Here is a 26,280-nt window from a genome sequence, read left to right as displayed (position 1 = left end):
CACTCTAGGCTTACACAAACCAGATGTACCTCATACTGCCTTGTGCTAGAATTCAGGCTTGGGCTGGGCATGGAACTTTAAGAGGTGTGTAGGGTGGCATTGCTGTTGACTTAGTTCAACTAATTTACTTATAATATCATTCTTTATGTTTAAGTCATGTACCCAATTCCTGGTATAGAGTGTGAGATATTGATCTAAACATAGTTTTTTGCCATACTGTTTTCCAATTTTCCCAGCAGTTTTTGTCAAATAATGATTCTTATACCAAAAAGCTGAGATCTTTCAGTTGGGTGTCACTGTTAATGGGATAGTTACCAAGGAATTAATAAGGAAGCATTAGATAACTTTCTATGCCAGTTTTTCTTTCTTTTTTTTTACTTTAAACAATTTTACTACACAAAATTCATCACATAATTGGGTATTTCTCTACTTTGTACACAATTTTAATTATCTTTCATCTACACAGAAAGACTGCTTCTGAACTTTCCTTCTAGAGATGGCAAACACTAAAATTCTAATTTAACAGAGTAGTAGTAAAAATGTCTCACAAAATCTCCAAACATGGCATCATAACCTAATTCTGAGGAACTCTGTAAAATTTTCTCAACTATCAAGGAACCTTCCACATCAGTATTCTTAGCAATCAATGGCCACTGCAGGGATTTTCAGTGTCTTCCTAATTATTTCTGTTCTAATCTTTTGATCTTCATTAGTTGGAGTTAAACAATTCTAAGGCTAAAATGCATTGAAACAATTCACAGCCACCTCCCAGAACTATAACTTCTTCAATGGCAGCACATGTCGCACATCAGTAACTCTGTCTTTTTTTTTTCATTCACTTCTATGTCACTTGTTCCACCAACCTTTATTACAGCTTCTCCATCAGAAAATTTGGCCAATCACTCATTTAAGATTTCTTTTTCATAGTCACCAGAAGTAACTGTTACTAAGTGTTCAATGATTTCTTGAACACACTTTTCAATTTGGGGTTTTTCACCCCTTCCTTTCAAATGCATGTCACAATAACTTCTCCAACTTTTCCAAAGTAGTGAGTTTGAACATCTTTAAGATTCAGAGTCAATCCATCTTCTCCAAACTATACCACCAATAGCAATAGCTATATCCTAAAGCTGGCTCTTCCCATTATTACCAAAACCCAGAGCTTTTACTGCAGCAATCTACAATCTAACTTTTATCCTGTTCAAAACAAGTGTACTTGGGGGCAGCTGGGGGGCTCAGTGGATTGAGAGCCAAGCCTAGAGACAGGAGGTCCTAGGTTCAAATCTGACTCAGTCACTTCCTAGCTGTGCGACCCTGGGCAAGTCACTTGATCCCCATTACTTAGCCCTTACCACTCTTCTACCTTGGAACCAATGCACAGCATTGATTCCAAGATGGAAGGTAAGGGTTTTTGAAAACAAAAACAAAGAAACAAACAAAAGTGTACTTAATGCTTCTCCATCAATATCTTCAGCAATTATACCTAAAGGCTTACGATAGGCATTTGCAATTTCAAGTGCAGGTACAATAGACTGGACACTGCAGATCTTTATTTTTTACTTAAGAGAACATAGGCATCCTATAATTCACATTTCTGAACTTTAGCTGTATTAATAAAATAAGAAGAGACCTTCTTTAGCAATGGAGCATGCAAGGACTGTAGCAGTGGTAGTATCATCTCCAAGCTCTTCATTTGTATTATTGGCAACATCATAAACAAGTTGGGCACCAATGTTTTTATATTTGTCCTCCAACTCAATTGCTTTTGCAACAGTCACACCATCTTTTGTTATTTCAGAACTTCCCCTATTCTGTTCAATGATAATAGTTCTCCTCTTTGACCCCATAGCAACAGCAATAGCATTAGCTAAAAAAGCTGCACCTTAAAGCATTAAGGTTCTGGAATCTTCTCCAAATTTAACATCTTTAGCAAAAGCACATGTCAAATGGGGGGACAGTGTCCTTGACACTAGCCTTATCTGACAAAGGACTATGAACAACTGGAACATTTCTGCAGGGGCAGGTAGACAAATGCCCAATGCAGATGGTCAGCAACAAGTTGCACCAGTTTTTCATGGGTAGTTTGCATATATGGAAACACCATAATGTAAGCCATGAGAAGGAGTATTGCATACTGCACATGGTGGGATTTCTTGCAAGCCATCCAGAGAGTTGCAAAAATGTAGAGAATGCTGGACAATGAGATGAAGCAGGTGGTGATGAGAGTTACTGTAGGACTCAACCTCTTATAGATCAGGAAGTTATCTCCTTTGTTTTTGAGAAGAAGGTAGAATGTCTCTTCTTCATCAAAAAAGAAGAAATAAGGGAGAGTAGAAAAACAGAGTCAAGAGACAGGTCCTATAAAAAGCAGAAAGCTACCTATAAAGTTCTGAAAGATTCCACTTTAGACTACACTATTCTATGTTACATCAGGCCCAGGAACTTAGCCTTGAGAAGCCAGGTTCCCAAGACACAAGTAGGGAATTTTGTACTTTTTGTGTGTGTGTCTATTCAAATACTTATAATTTATTCTCATCCAACTTGAATGTGGTGGGACTAATGCTATATAGGAATTAAGTTTGTTGTAAGCCTAATGATGCCTCACCCCTCCTCAGAGATGAGTTAGTGTAGAGGGATGTGATTATTTCCAAGGGTACTGGTAAAGATAATTTATATGTGCTCTGAAGTAAATAATCCTCTGTAAAAGCAAATCTGATGCTAAGTGATTCAATAGGACTAGGATGCTTGGACCTTTAGTATTGTGGTAATGATATCAGTAGGGTCTATAACCAATGGCAGAAACAGAGAGATTCTCCAAACCCCTCCAAGGCAACTTGATAATCTAGGGGAAGAGTGAAATGTAACAGACCCTTCCACCAGACAATAGGGCAAAAACAAATCACCATTACATGAGAAATAGTAAGTTTCTCTTCCTTCTTACCCTTTTTTTTCTCTAGAGTATTCTTTTTCCTCATCTTTTTCTGTCCTCTCATAAGACTGACAAAGCAGAACCATATCACAACCAAGCCCTCTTTGTCTATGTTTATTCCCTGTATTGCCCTTGAAAGCAGCGGGATTTTGAAAGAACACTTTTCTCCTCCTATTAGAATTCTAGTCTTTAATTTTTATTTATCCAATGTATTTACTCTTTTTTTTTTTGTTTCTCCATTTACATTTTAAAAATTCTATCCTGCACTGTTTTTTTCAACAACCTGGAAAATCCTCTTTCCTATCAAAGATCCACTTTTTTTTCTTTCAGGATTATATTTACTCTCTAGATTGGAACTTCACATTCAGCCAGGCTCTGATTTCTCTTCCACTATTGGGCAGGAGAGGCAAATGCTGCCTGATCCTGTTCCATTTTCATCTATATGCCTCAACAATTGTAAATGAAGAGGCCTCTCCAAACCATCTTTTCCTCTTGGTGACCCAATATGGATCCTAGTCATAGCCCTTTATCTATTCTATTCCTCATGTACAATTACTAACTAGAAGCTGGTCTCACCACATACTGGAAATTGGATTTGGTTTAAGGAGCTGGCCCTCCTACTGTGGTTCCAAAAGGAGTGTGGGGCTTGAAGTATTTGGGGCTCCCAAACATATGCACATTATCTCACTTCATGGCTGTGCACAGTGATCGAGTTGTGAGCTGAAAGCACACAAAATCATAGTACAAAGCTGAAAGGGACCCAGAAATCAATTCCTGCATTTTGCAAATGAAAAAACTGAGTCTAGAGAAGAGACTTACCTACGGTCACACAGATAATAAGCATAAGAGATAGAATCTGAACTAAATATTCTCAAGAGTCAATGATACTAGGTAGTCTACAATGTCTACCACATGTAGTAAATTCAGCAAAACAGAAATCTAAAGGGGAGATAATTCTGAGTACCAACCCTTTTGCCCTGGGGATTTTTTAAAAAGACTTAATAGTATTTGTAAGTAAATAGAATTGAGCTGTTGATGGTTAATCACTCAGTTTTTCATGATTTGGTCCATGGTCCACAACACATAAAATATAAAAGTCATTAGAGAAATGATGTTTGACAGAAGGTTTTCAGGGAAAAGACATAAGCCTAATCCAAAAAATATTTTAGAGGGTGGAGACATTCCAAACATTCCATTCCTTGACTGTGCTGTTGGAATGTGGGCACAGCATAGGAACAATAACCAAGACTGAAGTATTGTAAGGAAGTGGTTTAAAGTATATTAAAGATTTGTTTACAAAAAAAGTATGTTTTTCTAGGCCTTTGTTGAAAATCCTCAAATTCAGAAATCAATCTATGAAAATCTAATCTACTCATCAGTCAATATATCTGGAAATAACAGTGAATTTTTGTTAAAGTTATTTCATAATTGTGCAGTTCCCTCCTGAGCTCATTCACAGACTCAGCCAAAAAGGTGAAGAGGGCCCAGAAGCAAAATAACTTTTCTTGTTCTCTTTTCCAGGTTAAAGGTACAGACCTGGATATGGAATACTTTCTATTTCACAGTCAGAGTTCTACATTGTTAGAACTAAAAGACTTTAGAGATAATTTTTAGGTAAAGAAACTGAGGCCCAAAGAATTGAACTGACAGACAAAACTACATGAGGATTTCATGTCTTTAGCATATTGAGTTCTAAGGACAATTTTTTATTTTCATTTTAGGTGTTCAAGATTTAGTTTTTTAAAAATTAAAACAAAATAAACATGTTTTAGACACTCCCAAGAAATCTTAATGAAAACAAAATGCCAAAACAGCTAAAATATGGTAGAATTTTTTGGATGCATAACCATGAAGTAGAGGGAGTCTGAAAAATATCTCTAATAAAATCTTATTGGCATTTATGTGACATGTTGGCAATACACCATGGAAACATCTGGTCACATCCTGTCAACCCTAATTTCTTCCCTAAATGCTGTGTTTTAATGTCACAGTTGTTAAATTTGTAGCAAGTAATGCTCTTGAGACTAAACAACATAGCCTGGTATGTAAAAAATGAACAATACATTCACAGCATTGAACCAAAAGGAAATTTTAAATAAACATTTAATTGAGTACAAATAGTTTGAGAGTTATTTTTATAGAACTTCCCCAAACTATGAGATAACACTGGCAACAGAATATTCTAAATCAACTCTGTTAAAACAAATGTTTTCTTCAAATTTTCTGAAGTATTAGGCTAAGAATGAAATATTTGTGGATTGGAAAGGAAAACTTCGTTCACAGGGTACATGTATCACCACCAAAACCCCATGGAGAATGAATGCATCAAAGTATTTGGATATTGCGCAATACTATCAAAGTGGACAGCTAGAAAGAGAAAACAATTACTGACCACCAGTATTTACATGTGGTGACTTACTCAAAGATCACAGGCAAAATTCACTTCCTCTGTAACTCTAGAAGAATTTTTCATTCTAGCCTGGAAGAAAAAAACCCTTTAGTAATTCAATGTAGAAAATGGCACTCTGTATATGTGTTATCTAATCAATTATTTTTTGAAAAATCACTTTTCAGATTGACATAACGATGTTTTTCCATCTTGGACAACCAGATACTATATATTAAAATATTTTTTCACTGATATGAAATTCCTAAGGGACTCATATGGTTTTTGAGAGTTTAGAGATTTTTGTCATTCATCAAAATGATTTTAAAAGAGGGTTAGTAACTTTTGGGTTAATTCATCCTTAAAATAAATACATATGCTTCTTAGTAGAGCAAAAGACTTTTCACCTCAGATTTTACCATCTATTTGTAAAGCTGGTCACTTTACTCCACCGCTCGAAGGCCAGGTACCTTAACTAAGATTCTCTAGTACCCTTTGCTTTGCTACCACTAGGCTTTTTGCAGATGGCTCCAGCCCATCCCACATACTGTCACACATAACTTGATAGTGTTCCCAAGTGAAGGGGGAACCTTCTGTACCCTGGTTCCATTAAACCAATGTCATATTCGATTTTACAAAAGATTAGTTACTTCAAAAGTATAATCGCAAATACATGAACTTACTCACCCAACATACAGGGGATTAAGCTTTTAGCTTAACCCAGACCCTAAAAAGCACAATCAAGTCCTGGAGGTGGATCCCAGACACCCTGACTTCTCCAAACTTCTCTGCTGGGCTAGCTGACTATGGCACCCTGCCAGCAATCCTGGCAAAACTATAACTCATACTATAACTATAACTGGTGGAAATAACAACAAATAGTAGTAGTAGTAGTCTCTCGGTAACCGAGGATGACGATTGTCTTTGTGCGTTTTCATCTATGATAGATGAGTGTGCACAAAGACACTTGTGCGTGAGGGAGATTTAAGTGGAAAAGTCGATGCACAACAACAAAATAACAAATAACTGAAACTGAAAGATACAACTGAAACAGAACAAGACAAACACCCCCAAGCCCATATCTCAGAGCCTGGATAAAACAGAAGAAAAGAGAAGGTATCCTACTTCCTGGTTCAGTTCATGTTGCCAATCAGTTCCTCTATAGATAAAGTGTAATCTTAGCCAGCAACAGCAGAAAAGAAGCAGCAAGAAAGAGATTGAGCAGGAGAAAAGACTCTCTCCATCTGGCTAGTTTATAAAGATGCAAATGTTCCATCAAACAGTCAATAAAAAGGCTATGACCCTGCACATGATGGGAAAATGCAAAATGCAGGGTACCTCCTTATTAGGAGAATTGTGTCTATCCAGAACTAGTCACTCATATATGCAATGGCTATAGAGTGCCCTTGTAGTTAATATAATATTATGACTTGAATAGCCCTCAGAGTAGAATTCACATCTACATTTCAATATATACACAAATACAAATCTTTTTCTTAAATGAAAAATTCTTCTCGAGTCAATCTGACTCATTATGAAATTTTTCCATTCCAAGATCCCAAATCAAATTTTGGAAAGATCCTCTACCTCAAGAAATGACATCACCATATGACTCAGGAAATCCCATCCATTTTGGAGATGCTTAAGCACAACAGGAATCACTTGGTAGTAGTAATGCCCACCCTTTTCTGTTTTATGTCATGACATCTATGTAATTGTAAATAATACCTTTATCATATTATCAGGGAAGGCAATGTTTTCCAAATCCAGCTCTAAACATCATTCTACCATATATTTAGGGGACACACATGCCCAAGGAAACTCACAATTTTGGTACTACAGGGACTTGAAGTCTTTCTCCAGAGAATACTCACAAAGTTCATTATAAGTTGCTTCACTCTTCATCTGAGCTGATTTTTTTTTTCCAGAATTGGCTCGTTACAGGGCCCATTGCCTTCATTGAACTGGATCTCAGTTGGGCTTGCTCCTTCTAGGGTTCAGTATATTGTCAGTCTGCTGAATTGAACTGGATAGATTGCTCAATGGTTATTCCCGTTCCTCATCAAGCTCTATCATCTGAAGGGAAGTTGAGCAACTTGTTTAGCTATATTGTTCTCAAAGCCCAGAGCCTCAGCTGAATAGGTCAGTTCCCAAGTCTCCCAACATTGCTCTTCAATGGTCAGTCACAATCCTTTGGGGGAACTTTTAGCTGAGGACAGGGTTGTGCTGAAGCCATTTGGACTAGAGAGATGATTGTTAAATCTTCATTGTGAACTTTTATAGCTTGGAAATCAGCAAATAGCATAAATAAAGGCTTGATTCATTTTTTTGCTGGTTATCTAGATTTAAGAAATTATGGGGGCAGAAAAATGTCAGTATAAGGCACAAATTTAACTTGTTCTCCCAATTTCTCTACACATAATTTTTAAAATGCCTGAGTCAACTTTAAAGTGGCAGAAATAGTTAAGAGTTGCATATCCTATGACAACTTGGGAGGAAGACTCTAACTTCCCAAGGTAGTAGTCTCACCTCATTGAAGCCAAACATGCCCAGGTGAATGCTGCACTTAGAAGTTTACACCCCAGGGGCAAATGTCACCCGAAACAACAAAAAATCTTGAGGGTAAGGGTGGGGGGAACCTGCATAGGTGGCAGCCTCAGCTCCTGATATTTCTAACAACACACTGTGGGAGGGTTGGGGAGTTGACCAGGGGAAGACTTTGGAGGTCCAGGCAAACTGATCAGAACCCACACCAAACCAAGCTGTGGCTTAGGGAGAAGAGGAGTGAAGAGCAAGCACGCTCAGGTGAATTTGGTTTCTGAGAGGAAAGGACCCTACTGGTTGTGGTCACTCCCAATAGAGTAGAGTTCCTAGTTGTGATTCCAGAGCAGGTAAGTAAGCTGATACTTGTATTCACCTTGGAACTTCAGGCAATAAAAATGTTTGCATAGGTAGAAGCTTTGCTGGGGCCCTGATCAGAGCTCAAAAGGAAAGAGGAGCATTTGAAGCCATTTATACATTGGGATATGAGCTGGGGAAGCAGAGACTACACCTAGCCCTGGATTATAAAATTGGAAAAAACAAGAAATTAAAGACACCCAGATAAAACTCAGAAAATAACTAAATAAAACTTTAAAACTGAGACATCAATCCTCAAAACCCTGGGAACACTACCTAATTCTAACATAAAGTTAATAATAAAGCCTAATTAAGGCTACTGATAAAGAATTTTTAAATGAGCAAATGAGGGGGCCCCAAGCAGGGAGCTACTCAGTACAACACGTATCACTGTAGAACATCTGACCAACAGACCCCTGTCAGGGAACCTAAATGTGCCGACGCCCAAACCGTAGAGTCCAGGAGAAGCTTGTACTGATGCCCAAAACACAGATTCCAGGAAAAACTTGTACTGACACCCAAAACATAGATTCCAGGAGAAACTTGTGGGCCACATATGGTGGCTAGTGATATGCTGTCAGGCTTCGGGTATAAAAGACTCTGCACTCACAACTGCAGGCGGACCTCTTGTGCTGAGCTTCCCCTGGCGCGGACCAGAATAAAGGACCCTTCTGCTTGATTGCATTGTCTGTGGGTTTTTCCTTGGTGGTAGGCGACGCACTGGACCCTAACACAAACAAAAGAGGCAGAACAGAACAATACTAGATAATATGGGGATAGAGAAGGCCATGGTTCAAATTCAGAAGAGAGTGAATGAAATAAGTAGAGGAAAAATTAGGGAGGAAAAGAAATGTAAGAAAATCAAGATAATTGTGAAAATAAAGGCTGACCTATTTGGAAAAGATTAAAAAACACTGAAAAAATAACTCATCAAAAATTAGAACTATGCAAGATAAAGCTAATGACTTCTTATGACAATAAGGAATAATTAAACAAAATCAAAAGAATGAAAAAATAGGAGAATATCTTATTTATTACAAAAAACAACTGACCTGGAAAACAGAATACTGGAACATTATGATTTTTAAAGTAGACTTTAAATGTTATATATCAAGAAATTATTAGAGGAAATTGCCCAGAAGTTTTAGAATTAGAAGACAAAAAAGAAATAGAAAAAAAAATCCACAAATCACCATTAGAAAGAGGGCCCCAAGATGAAAACTCAAAGGAACATTAGTGCTAAGTTCCTTATGTTCCAGTTTAAGGGGAATATACTACAAGCAATGGGGGTGGGGGGATTAAATACTGTGGAACTATAGCAAAGATAACAGAAAACTTAGAAGCCTCACCATTAAAAGAACAAAGACATAGAAAACAGTATTTTTAAAAGATATTTTATTTTCCTAATTACCTGTAATAACAAATTTCCACCTAAGTTTTCTGAAGTTATATGATCCAAATTATTTCCCTCCTTCCCCTAACCCCTCTTGGAGAGAGTAAGCAATTTGATCTCAATTATACATGCATTACCAAGGAAAATCAATTTCCATATTGTTCTTTGTTGTAAGAAAATATTCATAGAAAACTAAAATCCCCAAATAAGAACACAAAAAAACTAAAGTGAAAAATAATGTTTTGATTGGCATTCCAACTTCAACAGCTCTTTCTCTGAAGGGAGACAATATGCTTTGTCAGAAGTTCTTCAGAATTGTCCCGAATATTACTGAGAGTAGTAGAGTCTTTCATAGTTGATCATCATGCAATTCTTACTTCACTCTGCATCAGTTCACATAGAACTTTCCAGCTTTTTCTGAAATCATCTTGTTCATCATTTCTTATAACACAATAGTATTCTATCACCATCATATACCACAATTTGTTCAGCTATTCCCCACTAGAACTGCCATAAATGTTTTTGTATAAGTAGATCCATTGATCTTTAAAAAAATCACTTTGGACTTCCAGGTAATCATGGCTGCAATCTAGACGCCACACGGTTCCTCTCCCTGGCACCGAACGATATAGACTACATCAAAGGAGCATAAAAATCACCTTTGGAGGAACAGAAGGACACCCCAGTACTCCCAGTACTCCACAGGGGCGAAGGTACGTGGGGCTTGAACATTTCCACACTATAATAAGAAAGAGGAAAAGCTTGCACAGAAAAGTGAACTGAGCCACCCTTCCCCCACCCCACCTCCCCCACCAAACCAGAGTGAGCTACCTGAGCGCTCACCAGGACAGTGAGTGAGTGGGGAACGTCCCTGTCTGGGGGGGGGGGGTCACTCCAGGGTCCTTAGGATCTGGGGACTGCCAGGAAAAAACGTCTCAGGGCGGTTTCACTAGGGAATCAGGCGCTGATTACGGGGGTCAGCGGAGCTGTACTTGGGGCGGCTGCGCTGAACATCTCCGAGGAGCTAAATACCAGGGGCGGACCACGCGCTGATTATCTAGGCGGAGCTGAACACCTGGGCAGTGTGGCTGTGATCAGGGACCCAGCGCTCTAAGAAACCTCGGAGGCTGGGAAGAACTAGTCTGAAGCAACCTAAATTCACAGAAAAACCGCCCATATAATCCAGACCCCAGACCAAAAAGGAAAGGGGAATAAAACCACCAAAGGGATGGCTCACATGGCCCAAAATCAAGCCTCCAGGAAGAAAGGGAAAAAAGTGACTATTGAAAAATTTTATGGTGGAAGTACCCAAGGAAAAGAGGAGAATGAGGAGGAAATCCAAAAAAAATCAGAACATGCCTCCCAAAATGGAAACTATCAACAAGCTCTGGAAGATCTCAAACTGGAACTTATCCAAAAGATGGAAACCTTCTGGAAAGAAAAATGGGAGAAAGAGATCAGCAGTCTGACAGATAAGACTGCTCAATTGGAAAAAGAACTCGAAGCATCCAAAAGAAGGGCAGACAAGGCTGAAAAGCAAAACCAATCCTTAACGACCAGAATTAAGCAACTCGAAGAAAGCGAGATGATAAAACAGCAAGAATCAATAAAGCAAAGCCAAAAAAATAATGAATTAGAAGAAAACATAAAATATCTCACTGAGAAGGTCACAGATCTAGAAAACAGAGGGAGAAGAGAAAACCTCCGAATTATTGGTCTCCTAGAAAAACCAGAGATAAACAATAAACTCGATATTATTCTACAGGAGATTATAAAAGAAAATTGCCCTCACGTTCTGGAGCAAGGGGGCAAAATAGAAATAGAAAGGATTCATAGAACACCCTCTATACTAAATCCCCAAAAGACAACCCCTAGGAATGTAATTGCCAAATTCAAGAGCTTCCAAGAAAAGGAGAAAATCCTACAAGAAGCCAAGAAGAGGAGCTTCAGATATAAGGGGGCTCCCATAAGGATCACACATGACTTAGCGGCTAACACACTAAGAGACCGCAAATAATGGAACACGATATTTAGAAAGGCAAGAGAGCTGGGTCTCCAACCAAGAATCAACTACCCATCAAAACTGACTATATACTTCCAGGGGAAAGTATGGGCATTCAACAAAATAGAAGATTTCCAAGCATTTGCTTAGAAAAGAACAGAGCTCTGTGGAAAGTTCAATATCCAAGCACAGAAAGCAAGAGAAACATGAAAAGGTAAATATGAAAGAAAGGGAAAAGGAGATAAATCTTATCTTTTTCTTTAAGTCAAACTCTCTTCTATAAGGACTACATATACATCAAATTATATATATTAATATGTGGGGAAACTGTTTTGTGTAACTCTCATAAATTGTAGCATCATAAAAGTAGTTAGAAGAAACATGCATAGGGAAAGTTTGGGGCATTAAGAAGATTTTGGGGAAAGTGGGGGCAAAGAAAGGAAAAGGGAGGGGGGAACCATCGATAATACTAAGATTAACTTCAAGAAATAGGGGGGGACTCAATAGAATAACCTTTCCCATATAATGGGAAAGGGGAGGGGAAGAACTCTCATATGAGAAGGAGAGGAAGAGAGCATGAAGTGGAATTACTTAAACCTTACTCTCAGTGAAATCAAATCTGAGAGGGAAGAACATCTAGATCCAGTGGGATCCTGAATTCTATCTTATCCATTAGGGCAAGAAAGAAAGGAAAATTAACGAGGGGGAGGGGAGAGGGAGTATAAAAAGGGAGGGAAGGAGAGGGGGGAGGGGAAGGGAGCATAAAAATGGAGGGGCTAGAAACGGAAGCATCTGAAGGGAGGGGACTAGGGGGACTGACCTAAAGTAAAACACTGGTTCAAAAGGAGAAAGCTAAAGAAGAAAGGTCAGAACTAGGGGAAGATATAAAAATGCCAGCGAATCCACAAATGACAATCATAACTTTGAACGTGAATGGGATGAACTCACCCATAAAACATAGACAAATAACAGATTAGATTAGAACCCAAAACCCTACCATATGTTGTCTTCAAGAAACACATATGAGACGGGTTGACACTCACAAGGTTAGAATTAAAGGTTGGAGTAAGACCTTTTGGGCCTCAACTGATAGAAAGAAGGCAGGAGTTGCAATCATGATATCTGACAAAGCTAAAACACAAATAGACCTGATCAAAAGGGATAGGGAAGGTAAATATATTCTGCTAAAAGGGAGTATAGACAATGAGGAAATATCACTAATCAACATGTATGCACCAAATGGTATAGCATCCAAATTTTTAATACAGAAACTAGGAGAATTGAAGGAGGAAATAGACAGTAAAACCATATTAGTGGGAGACTTGAACCAAACACTATCAAATTTAGACAAATCAAACCAAAAAATAAACAAGAAAGAGGTAAAAGAGGTGAATGAAATCTTAGAAAAATTAGAGTTAATAGACATATGGAGAAAAATAAATAGGTACAAAAAAGAATACACCTTCTTTTCAGCACCACATGGCACATTCACAAAAATAGATCATACACTAGGTCATAGAAAAATGGCACTCAAATGCAGAAAAGCAGAAATAATAACTGCAGCCTTTTCAGATCACAAGGCAATAAATATTGATTGGCAAGGGTACATGGAGAGCCAAATCAAAAATTAATTGGAAATTAAATAACATGATACTCCAAAATCGGATAGTTAGAGAAGAAATCATAGAAACAATTAATAATTTCATTGAGGAAAATGACAATGGCGAAACATCCTTTCAAACCTTATGGGATGCAGCCAAGGCAGTACTTAGAGGAAAATTCATATCCCTGAGTGCATATATTAACAAATTAGGGAGGACAGAGATCAAGGAATTGGAAATGCAAATCAAAAAACTTGAGAATGAACAAATTAAAAACCCCCAGAAGAAAACCATACTAGAGATCCTAAAAATTAAGGGAGAAATTAATAAAATCAAAAGTGACAGAACTATTGAGCTAATAAACAAGACTAGAAGCTGGTACTTTGAAAAAAACAGACAAAATAGACAAAGTACTGGTTAATCTAATTTAAAAAAGGAAAGAAGAAAGGCAAATTAACAGCATCAAGGATGAAAAGGGGGATCTCACCTCCAATGAAGACGAAATTAAGGCAATCATTAAAAACTACTTTGCCCAACTATATGGCAATAAATATACCAACCTAGGTGATATGGATGAATATTTACAAAAATATAAATTGCCTAGACTAACAGAAGAAGAAATAGTTTTCTTAAATAATCCCATATCAGAAAAAGAAATCCAACAGGCCATCAAAGAACTTCCTAAGAAAAAGTCCCCAGGGCCTGATGGATTCATCAGTGAATTCTATCAAACATTCAGAGAACAGTTAATCCCAATACTATATGAACTATTTGACATAATAAGCAAAGAGGGAGTTCTACCAAACTCCTTTTATGACACAAACATGGTACTAATTCCAAAGCCAGGCAGGCCACAAACAGAGAAAGAAAATTATAGACCAATCTCCCAAATGAATATAGATGCAAAAATCTTAAATAGGATACTAGCAAAAAGACTCCAGCAAGTGATCAGAAGGGTCATCCACAATGATCAAGTAGGATTTATACCAGGGATGCAGGGCTGGTTCAATATTAGGAAAACTATCCACATAATTGACCACATCAACAAGCAAACCAACAAGAACCACATGATTATCTCAATAGACGCAGAAAAAACATTTGATAAAATACAACACCCATTCTTGTTAAAAACACTAGAAAGCATAGGAATAGAAGGGTCATTCCTAAAAATAATAAACAGTATATATCTAAAACCAACAGCTAATATCATCTGCAATGGGGATAAACTAGATGCATTCCCAATAAGATCAGTAGTGAAACAAGGATACCCATTATCACCTATACTATTTGACATTGTACTAGAAACACTAGCAGTAGCAATTAGAGAAGAAAAAGAAATTGAAGGCATCAAAATAGGCAAGGAGGAGACCAAGCTATCACTCTTTGCAGATGACATGATGGTCTACTTAAAGAATCCTAGAGATTCAACCAAAAACCTAGTGGAAATAATCAACAACTTTAGCAAAGTTGCAGGATACAAAATAAACCCACATAAATCATCAGCTTTTCTATATATCTCCAACACAGCTCAGCAGCAAAAACTAGAAAGAGAAATCCCATTCAAAATCACCTTAGACAAAATAAAATACTTAGGAATCTATCTCCCGAGACAAACACAGGAACTATATGAACACGACTACAAAACACACGCCACACAACTAAAACTAGACTTGAGCAAATGGAAAAACATTAACTGCTCATGGATAGGACGAGCCAATATAATAAAAATGACCATCCTACCCAAACTTATTTATCTATTTAGTGCCATACCCATTGAACTACCAAAATACTTCTTCACTGATTTAGAAAAAACCATAACAAAGTTCATTTGGAAGAACAAAAGATCAAGGATATCCAGGGAAATAATGAAAAAAAAACACATATGATGGGGGCCTTGAAGTCCCTGACCTTAAACTATATTACAAATCAGCAGTCATCAAAACAATTTTGTACTGGCTAAGAGACAGAAAGGAAGATCAGTGGAATAGACTGGGGGCAAGCGACCTCAGCAAGACAGTATACGATAAACCCAAAGATCCCAGCTTTTGGGACAAAAATCCACTATTCGATAAAAACTGCTGGGAAAATTGGAAGACAGTGTGGGAGAGACTAGGAATAGATTAACACCTCACACCCTACACCCACCAAGATAAATTCAAAATGGGTGAGTGACTTAAACATAAAGAAGGAAACTATAAGTAAATTGGGTAAACACAGAATAGTATACATGTTAGACCTTTGGGAGGGGAAAGACTTTAAAACCAAGCAAGACACAGAAAGAATCACAAAATGTAAAATAAATAATTTTGACTACATCAAACTAAAAAGCTTTTGTACAAACAAAACCAATGTAACTAAAATCAGAAGGGAAACAACAAATTGGGAAAAAATCTTCATAGAAACCTCTGACAAAGGTTTAATTACTCATATTTATAAAGAGCTAAATCAATTGAAAAAAATCAAGCCATTCTCCAATTGATAAATGGGCAAGGGACATGGATAGGCAGTTCTCAGATAAAGAAATCAAAACTATTAATAAGCACATGAAGAAGTGTTCTAAATCTCTTATAATCAGAGAGATGCAAATCAAAACAACTCTGAGGTATCACCTCACACCTAGCAGACTGGCTAATATAACAGCAAAGGAAAGTAATGAATGCTGGAGGGGATGTGGCAAAGTAGGGACATTAATTCATTGCTGGTGGAGTTGTGAACTGATCCAACCATTCTGGAAGGCAATTTGGAACTATGCCCAAAGGGCGACAAAAGAATATCTACCCTTTGATCCAGCCATAGCACTGCTGGGTCTGTACCCCAAAGAGATAATGGACAAAAAGACTTGTACAAAAATATTCATAGCTGCGCTCTTTGTGGTGGCCAAAAACTGGAAAACGAGGGGATGCCCATCAATTGGGGAATGGCTGAGCAAATTGTGGTATATGTTGGTGATGGAATACTATTGTGCTAAAAGGAATAATAAAGTGGAGGAATTCCATGGAGACTGGAACAACCTCCAGGAAGTGATGCAGAGCGAGAGGAGCAGAACCAGGAGAACATTGTACACAGAGACTAATACACTGTGGTATAATCGAACGTAATGGACTTCTCCATTAGTGGCAGTGTAATGTCCCTGAACAATTTGCAGGGATCTAGGACAAAAAAAACACTATTCATAAGCAAAGGATAAACTATGGGAGTGGAAACACTGAGGAAAAGCAACTGCCTGAATACAGCGGTTGAGGGGACATGACAGAGGAGAGACTCTAAATGAACACTCTAATGCAAATATTATCAAAATAGCAATGGGTTCAAATCAAGAAAACATGTAATGCCCAGTGGATTTACACATTGGCTATTGGGGGTGGGGGGAAGGAAAAGAAAATGATCTATGTCTTTAATGAATAATGCTTGGAAATGATCAAATAAAATATAATAAAAAATTTAAAAATATAAATATATAAATAAATAAATAATATAACGCCCATTCCTACTAAAAACACTAGAAAGCATAGGAATAGAAGGCTCATTCCTAAAAATAATAAACAGTATATATCTAAAACCATCAGCTAATATCATCTGCAATGGGGATAAACTAAATCCATTCCCATTAAGATCAGGAATGAAACAAGGATGCCCATTATCACCTCTATTATTCGACATTGTATTAGAAACACTAGCAGTAGCAATTAGAGAAGAAAAAGAAATTGAAGGCATTAAAATAGGTAAGGAGGAGACCAAATTATCGCTCTTTGCAGATGACATGATGGTCTACTTAAAGAATCCTAGAGATTCAACCAAAAAGCTAATCGAAACAATCAACAACTTTAGCAAAGTTGCAGGATACAAAATAAACCCACATAAGTCATGAGCATTTCTATATATCTCCAACACAGCTCAGCAGCAAGAACTAGAAAGAGAAAGCCCATTCAAAATTACCTTAGACAAAATAAAATACTTAGGAATCTATCTCCTGAGACAAACACAGGATCTATATGAACACAACTACAAAACACTTTCCACACAACTAAAACTAGACTTGAACAATTGGAAGAACATTAACTGCTCATGGGTAGGACGAGCCAATATAATAAAAATGACCATCCTACCCAAACTCATCTATCTATTTAGTGCCATACCCATGGAACTTCCAAAAATTTTCTTTACTGATTTAGAAAAAATGATAACAAAGTTCATTTGGAAGAACAAAAGATCAAGGATATCCAGGGAAATAATGAAAAAAAAATACAAAGGAAGGGGGTCTTGCAGTCCCAGATCTCAGACGATATTACAAAGCAGCGGTCATCAAAACATTTTGGTACTGGCTAAGAGACAGAAAGGAAGATCAGTGGAATAGACTGTGGGCAAGCAACCTCAGTAAGACAGTATATGACAAACCCAAAGATCCCAGCTTTGGGGACAAAAATCCACTATTTCATAAAAACTGCTGGGAAAATTGGAGGACAGTGTGGGAAAGATTAGGCTTAGATCAATACCTCATACCCTACACCAAGATAAATTCAAAATGGGTGAATGACTTGAACATAAAGAAGGAAACTATAAGAAAACTAGGCGAACACAGAATAGTATACATGTCAGACCTTTGTGAAGGGAAAAACTTCAAAACCAAGCAAGAATTAGAAAGAGTTACAAAATGCAAAATAAATAATCTGGATTACATCAAATTAAAATGTTTTTGTACAAACAAAACCAATGTAACCAAAATCAGAAGGGTAGCAACAAATTGGGAAACAATCTTCATAAAAACCTCTGACAAAGGTTTAATTACTCAAATTCATAAAGAACTAAATCAATTGTACAAAAAAAATCAAGCCATTCTCCAATTGACAAATGGGCAAGGGACATGAGCAGGCAGTTCACAGCCAAAGAAATCAAAACAATTAATAAGCACATGAAAAAGTGCTCTACATCTCTTATAATCAGAGAGATGCAAATCAAAACAACTCTGAGGTATCACCTCACACCTAGCAGATTGGCTAACATGACAGCTATGGAAAGTAATGAATGCTGGAGGGGATGTGGCAAAGTGGGGATATTAATTCATTGCTGGTGGAATTGTGAATTGATCCAACCATTCTGGAGGGCAATTTGGAACTATGACCAAAGGGCGATAAAAGAATGTCTGCCCTTTGATCCAGCCATAGCACTGCTGGGTCTGTACCCCAAAGAGATAATAAGGAAAAAGACTTGTACAAAAATATTCATAGCTGCGCTCTTTGTGGTGACCAAAAATTGTAAAATGAGGGGATGCCCTTCAATTGGAGAATGGCTGAACAAATTGTGGTATATGTTGGTGATGGAATACTATTGTGCTAAAAGGAATAATAAAGTAGAGGAATTCCATGGAGACTGGAACAACCTCCAGGAAGTGATGCAGAGCGAGAGGAGCAGAACCAAAAAAACATTGTACACAGAGTCTGATACATTGTGGTACAATCGAAGGTGATGGACTTTTCCATTAGTATCAATGCAATGTCCCTGAACAATCTGCAGGGATCTAAAAAATACTACCCACAAGCAGAGGATAAACTGTGGGAGTAAAAACACCGATGAAAAGCAACTGCTTGACTACATGGTTGGAGGGGATAAGACTGAGGAGAGACTCTAAATGAACACTATAATGCAAATTCCAACAACAGGGAAATGGGTTCGAGTCAAGAACACATGTGATAACCAGTGGAATCATGGGTCGGCTATGGGAGAGGGAAAGGTCGGGGGGAGGGGTGGAAAAGAAAATGATCTTTCTTTCCATTGAATAATGTATGAAAACGACCAAATAAAATAATGTTTAAAAATAAAAATTTAAAAAAAAATCACTTTGGGATACAGATATAGTAGTTGTGATATTACTAGATCAAAGGGTATGTATTGTTTTATAATCCTTTTGGTCATAGTTCCAAATTGATCTCCAGAATGTTTGGATCAGTTCACAACTCCACTAATAATACATTTGCATCCCAATTTTGCCACATCCCTTCCAACATTTATCACTTTCCTTTACTGACATATTGGCCAATGTGCTATGTGTGAGGTAGAACCTCAGAATTGTTTTAATTTGCATTTCTCTTAATCAAGAGAGGTTTAGAACATTTTTATATGATTATTAATGGATTTGATTTCTTTATCTGAAACTGCTTATTCATATTCTTTGACCATTTGTTATTTGGGGAATAGATTATATTCTTATAAATTTGACTTGGTTCTCTACATACTTGAGAAATGAGACTTTTATCAGAGAAATTTGTTATAAGAATTTTCCCAGTTTGTTGTTTCCCTTCTAATCTTGGTTCTGTTGATTTTGTTTGTACAAAACCTTTTAAATGTAATATAGTCAAAATTATTCATGTAATACCTTATAATGTTCTTTTTCTCTCATTTGGTCATATAGTCTTTTCTCTCTATAAATCTGACAGGTAAACTGTTCTATGTTCCTCCTTTTTACTGGTATCACCTTTTATGTTTAAATCATAATCCATTTTGAGTGTATCTTGATATAGAGTGTGAGATATTGGTCAAATCTAATTCCTGCCATACTATTTTCCAGTTTTCCCAGCATTTTTGTCAAATAGTAAATTCTTATCTCACAAGCTGAAATCTTTGGGTTTATCAAACACTAGATTTCTGAAGTAATTTATTTACCTCTGTATATTTTGTATCTAATCTATTCCATGGCACACCATTCTATTTCTTATCCAAGGTCAGATTGTTTTGATGACTATTGCTTTATAGTACAGTTTGAGATTTGGTATTGCTAGGCTACCCACATTTTTTTTTCATTAATTCCCTTGATGTCATTGATATTTTCTTCTTGTAGATGAATTTTACAACTTTTTCTAGTTATTTTAAATAATTTTTGGTTGTGTAATTGGTATTGAATAAGTAAATTAATTTAGATAGACTTGTCATTTTTATTATATTAGGTCTGCTGCAATATGTTTCCAATTGTTTAGGTCTACCTTAATTTGCATGAAAAGTGTTTTGTAATTATGGAACACAATAGTATGAAAACCAGAGAAGCAGAGTTTGTAACCAAGAATAACATACTCAGTAAAGCTGAATTATACAAGAAAATATTAGATATTTAATAAAAGATTTTCAGTTATTCTTGAGGAAAAGACCCGAACTGAGTAGAAAATGTGATCTACAAGAATCAGAAGAAACACAAAAAGGTAAATATGAAAGACCAATTTTGAGGGATTCATTATGGTCAAAGTGATTACTTCTTACATGGGAAAATGTTATCTAAAACCCTAAGAATGATATTAATGGGGCAGCTTGTTGACTTAGTGGATTGAGAGACAGGTCTAGAGGCAGAAGATCCTGGGTTCAAATCTGGTCTCAATTACTTCCTGACTTCATAGAAAAGACATGTGAAAAGAGAACTGCTAAAATGAAGGGGAGAAGGTAGTAAAGGTTAATAGTGCTATCATCCTATTCTCATCAAATCTTGGTTAAAGAAGGAACAACACATATATCCAGAAAGGTAAAAATCTTCTTAATGTACAGAGAAATCAGAGGAACAAGGTGGGAGGATAATGAAAGGACTCTTAGAATGGAAGGTTGACTTAGAACTAGTGGGGCAAGAGGAGAGGACCAGAGAGGAATTCTTAGAAAAGGTGCTCATTAGGGACATAATAGTGTGAAGAAAATTATACTTCTGGGGAATGATAAGTTAAAAAAGAAAGGTAGAAAAGAGTAAAGAAAAATAGAATGGAGGAAAATACACAACTAATAATTATAACTTTGAATGTGAATATGATGAATTTGCCCATAGAACAGAAATGAATAGCAGAATTGAATAAAAACCAAAACTCAACCATATATTGTTTATAAGAAACACATTTAAAAATGAGAGAAGTAAAAATAAAGAGATAGGGCAGAATATACTCTCTTTCAGCTGATACAAAAAAGCAGGGGTAGAAATAATTATCTCAAACAAATTAAAGCTAAAATAAATTTAATTAAAAGAGATAAAGGAGACTATGTTAAATATGTTAAAAAATGTTAAAAGGTATCATTGATAATGAAATATTATCAATACTAAATCCATATAAATGTTATAACATCCTAATTTTTAAAGGAAAAGCTAGATGAATTACATTTGGAAATAGATTACAAAACAATAATAGTGGGGGACTTCAAACTTCTCTCAGAACTTTATGAATCTAATAAATATGAAAGAAGCCAAGGAGATGAATAGAATCCCAGATAAGCCAAATATGATAAATATCTAAAGATAACTGAATAGGAATAGAAAGAAGTATACTTTCTTCTTAGCAGTACCTTTACAAAAATTGACCATATATTAAGACACAAAAAATTTTATAGTTAAATACAGAAAAGCAGAAATATTAAACATATCTTTTTCAAATCATAGTGCAATAAAAATTATATGTAATAAAACACATGGAAACACAAAGTAAAAATTAACTGGAGATTAACTTAAAGGATTAGTAGGTTAAAGAAAAAGCCATAGAAACAATAACTAATTTTATTAAAGAAAATGATAACAATGAGAATTCAATATACCAAAACAGATGGCATACATCAAAAGCAATAGAGGAAAAATTTATCTCTAAATGCTTATGTCAGTAAAAATAAAGGAAGAACAGATCAATAAACTGGGAATACAACTTAAAAACTAAAAAAAACAACAACAACAAATTTTAAAATCTACCAATAAACATCAAATTGGAAATTCTAAAAGTTAAAGATGAAATTAATAAGACTGAAAATAAGAAAATAATTGAATTAATAAATAAAACTAAGATTTGGTTTCATTTTTTAAAAAAATCAATAAAATAGATAAACTATTTGTTTAAATGATTTTAAAAATGAGAGAAGAAAACCAAATCACTAGCATTAAAAATATTACTTTTAATTACCAATGAAGAAAAAATCAAAGTAATATTGGACTTATTTTGACCAATTTTATATGCTAACAAATTTAACAATGTAAGTGAAATAGAAGAATACTAACAAAAATATAAACTACATATAGACTATCAGAGAAGAAAATAGAATATTAAACAAGCCTATTTTAGAAAAAAGAAATTTGAACAGGCCATAAATGAACTTCCTAAGGAAAAAGCATCTGGCAAAGCCATCAGTGTTGAAGTAGAGATATGAAAGCCCAAATATCACTGAAAATCTCTTCCAACCAACCTTAAAATAAAGTTTCAAAATGAATAGTAGCATAGCAGAACCAGTAAAGGCACTGGATGAGGCAATTTTCCTCCAAAAGACAAGTTGGAAGGTAAGGAGAGAAGGTCTATTACACTAGGGAGAAAAGGGAGGATAGTCCACAAGCAAGGCTATACCAAGGAGACCAGCCCAGGCTAATAGCAAGCCTTCTCTACCTTTTCCACAAACTGCTAGAGGTTCTGAACCTAGTGTGAAGAGAGAATTGAACTCTGTTTATTTTTAATGTAATCAATCAACAACCTCTAATTTAATCAATCAAGAATTTGAAGTACCCCTACTTAGTAGCTAGGCCACTTAGGTCACTTATTAAAAAGGTCACAAGCACTGCCCTGCCTTGGGCCATGCTAGGCAAATTGGGAGGCTGTGATTGTTTCCCATGAAGTGAAAGACAAGAAATGACATGGAAAAGGGACTATAAAAGATGAGATCAAGAAGACTGAAGGGTTCCTTTCTTGGTTCTTTGGTGAGGAGACCCTCTCTCTGTTGATGCTTCAGTGGGACACTCTCTTGAGTGTGAGCTCTGGTGAGATTCTTGGCAATCTTAGCCTTGTGTGAACTGAAGGCTGACTTTTCAGTGTCTCCTGGCTCTTCAAATTTCAGTTTCCTTATTAGGACTTTGGATTCTGGTGAGACTCACTTTTGGATCTGCATTCACAGTCTAGAGGCATTAGGATTAGGATTTAGAGTATTTGTAGCTGGGCAATATTTTCTACCTTTTTCCTACATTTCCCACTTTAATATCTCTACCTTATAAATAAAAGCTGCTTACAGTCCTTTTGACTGGAGAAGTTAATTATTTTTATAAACAGCTACCACAATTCAATTATTTTAATTCTTATATTTAGTCAAACCAATTCTAAATCTTACACTGGTACCAGACCAGCAGCAAGACTCAGAGAACCTGACTAAGCCAAAAGCAGAACATGCCCATGCCCACAAACTTCTGAAGTTCCAAGCCCCAGCAAAAAATGCCCAGCAAGGTCCTGAGTCCCAACATAAAGCAGCCCACAGTGTATGCCTGGCTGATACAAGCCTGAGACAAGGCCTGGGGCCCCAATGTAGGTATGTGGGGAGGCCCTAAGCCCAGACAGTGCACATAGCAATGCAAGCCAATAGCAGTCTCTGAGGGAAATTGGATTGGCAGTAGGAGATGGTTTCTAGAGCTCTCAGCTCACAGGCCATCATGCTACCTCAGAAGAAGTGAAACTTACAGATACCCAGAACTAGATCTGAAGGTAGCAGCAAGAAAATACTGAAATTTAAGAAAGTTCCTCCTTTATCCTGGGAATAGAGCTCACCTTTATGATAAAAATGAAAGTTAAGAAAAAGCTGGGGGTATAAGAAAATATATATTTTTTTAAATCACCTAACTAAAGAAAATTATTGTGGAGGCAAGGAAGAGCAAGGAAGAGAAGGGGGCGGGGGGAGTGGGAATTGGTCTCATGCTATGGAAGAACTCAAAAAGGATTTCAAAAAGCAAATAAGAAAAGCAAAGGAAAATTAGGGAAAATAAATAAAAGCAATGCAAGAAGAAAATAACATCTTAAAAACTAAAATTTACCAAATAGTTAAAAAAAAAGGCACATAAATCCACCAAAGAGTAGAATTCTTTAAAAATCAGAAATGGAAAAAATATACAAAAATGGAAAAAGGTTTCCTTAAAAAGTAGGATTGCACACAGTTCAGAGCTGCCACCTCAGAGATCTGCAAAATGTCTGACAAACCAGATATGGCTGAGATTCAGAAATTCGATAAGTCTAAATTGAAGAAGACAGAAACACAAGAGAAAAACCCACTGCCTTCAAAAGAAACAATTGAACAGGAGAAGCAAGCGGGTGAATTGTAATGAAATCTGCCCTGCCAATATGCACTGTACATTCCACAAGCATTGCCTTCTTAATTTTACTTTTAGCTGTTTAACTTTGTAAGATGCAAAGAGGTTGGATAAAGTTTAAATGACTGTGCTTCCCCTTTCAACATCAAAAGAATAAAGAACTACTGACATTGAATTGAATTAAGGCCCAACCAGCTGCCTCTTTCCATCTGCCTGTCCTGGCTAATTTGGGTCCTGGTGGTATTTAAAAAATTTTAAAAAAAATAAAAAGAGCTTGCATGTTGGTGAAAAGAAGAACCCGGGTGAGACTACAGTAAATCTAGTTAACAGTAAAATGCAAAGCTGTACCAAGGTCTGTAAAAAATAGACTCGAATACAGGACTACAATCCCCATGAGCCTTTGCTCCACTTCCCCAGAATGCCTTGTAATCTCACCTGGGCCGAGATCGAGAAGATATTTAAGCAAAGGTTTTTGAAGGGCTGGGCCCCTTTTGGACTTCCGTTTTTGGAGCAGAGGCGTCTCTTCCATGATGTGAGGTTATTTTGTCTAGGCCTCTGGCCTAGGCACATGTTTCTTACTTGTATATTCTTAATCTTTAAACTTTAATAAACCTCTAAAAAATTATAATATTCCTTGCAGAGAGAAACTAATTTCTACCTGCCTCAGTCTCCCCATCTCCCCTAAATTTTAATCTTTATAGGTCCTAGCAAGCTGTAAAATGCAGTTAATCAGAATGCCATTTTTTTTTGTTCAAATAATTTTAATTATTGGAATGCACAATTTTTAAATATGCAAATAAAAAGTTTTAAAACCTGAAAAAAAAAGTAGGATTGGTCAAATTGAAAAGGAGATTCAAAAGGTCACTGAAGAAAATATTTCCTTAAAAATTAGAATTGGGAAAATGGAAGCTAATGACTTCATGAGACATCACGAAACAAAGTCAAAAGAATTTTAAAAAGAAGATATTAAATATCTCATTGAAAAAACAACTAACCTGGAAAATAAATCCAGGAGATCTAATTTTAAATTGTTGGATTACCTGAAAATAATGATAAAAAAAAAAGCCCAAGAATCACATTACAAGGAATTATCAAAGAAAACTTCCCTGATATTCCTGAATCAAAGGGTAAAATAGACATTGAAAAAAATCCACCAATTATCTCCTGAAAGAAATCCTCAAATGAAAAGTCCCAGAAATATTATAGCCAAATTCCAGAGCTCCCAGGCTTATTTACAAGTATTTCTAAATAGAGAGGAAACAATAAAGAAGAGAAATGTGAGGGAGAATAGAGAAATTATCTGTCCTATCAACCTAAATGTTTTTCTCTAGGTCTGCTTAATCCAGGCAGAGATTAATTAGCTCTCAACCAGGAAGACTGGTAGTGAGTAACCACACGGCCTCCTCCAAGATGGAAGTTAGTCTCTTAGGAAACTCAAAGAGAGTCTCAGCCTTTCACTCATCCAACAAAGTAGTCCAGGAGTCAGAGTCCAAGTTGAATCCAAGCTCCAAGCCCATGATCCAAGCTGCAGTCTCCAGAGAAGTTCCCTCAAAGACTATGTCCAGAAACATTGTTAAGGACACAGATCCAGCAGAAATTAAACCCTGCTGGAGGCCAGGGGCAAAAGGATGGCTCAAGTTGCTGAAGACAGAAAGAGAGTAAAAGAGGCCAGCTAGGGCAAGGAGCTCAATTCTGTGAGAAAAATATTAATGATCATAAATAAGAAGCAAAATATTAACAACAGGGCCAGCTTCCATAGCAGGCATAGGGACACATACAGCAGGAGATCCAGTAGAGAAGGCAACAAGTTATAAAGAGAACAGGTGCAACAAAACAATAGTCAAAAAACTGAATGAAAAGTGGTGTCATATAAATGGGATCCTCAGCCCATGCCTAGCATTCTGCTAGACTTGAAAGGGGAACTCCAGGAGAGAAAATTTCCCAAGGAAAGGCCAAAGGTGCTTGCTAATATTATGGTCAGGGCAGACTTTATATTGAAGGTAAATGTTATGCAT

At 36.5% G+C, this 26,280-nt stretch overlaps 1 protein-coding gene, 1 long non-coding RNA gene and 1 pseudogene across 2 annotated transcripts; 2 read left to right on the top strand and 1 right to left on the bottom strand.

Annotated features, from left to right (window-relative positions):
- Positions 1-506: 506 nt before the first annotated feature.
- On the bottom strand, positions 507-1,678 carry LOC100619888 (60 kDa heat shock protein, mitochondrial-like; annotated as a pseudogene).
- A 22,454-nt stretch (positions 1,679-24,132) lies between these two features.
- On the top strand, positions 24,133-24,327 carry LOC100619923 (thymosin beta-4-like). Its single transcript, XM_056826202.1, has one exon. It carries the CDS (start codon positions 24,143-24,145, stop codon positions 24,275-24,277), a length of 135 nt encoding a protein of 44 aa, XP_056682180.1. The 5' UTR covers positions 24,133-24,142; the 3' UTR covers positions 24,278-24,327.
- Positions 24,328-24,535: 208 nt separating this feature from the next.
- On the top strand, positions 24,536-25,090 carry LOC107651365 (uncharacterized). Its single transcript, XR_001628092.2, has 2 exons — positions 24,536-24,617; positions 24,967-25,090. It is a non-coding gene; the product is annotated as an uncharacterized LOC107651365 (long non-coding RNA).
- The last annotated feature ends 1,190 nt before the right edge of the window (positions 25,091-26,280 follow it).

The sequence above is a fragment of the Monodelphis domestica genome, chromosome 1, assembly GCF_027887165.1.
Source record: "Monodelphis domestica isolate mMonDom1 chromosome 1, mMonDom1.pri, whole genome shotgun sequence".
NCBI classification, from domain to species: Eukaryota; Metazoa; Chordata; class Mammalia; order Didelphimorphia; family Didelphidae; genus Monodelphis; species Monodelphis domestica.
The sequence above is the reverse complement of the archived record's forward strand: the minus strand, read 5'-3'. Positions and strand labels throughout refer to the sequence as shown.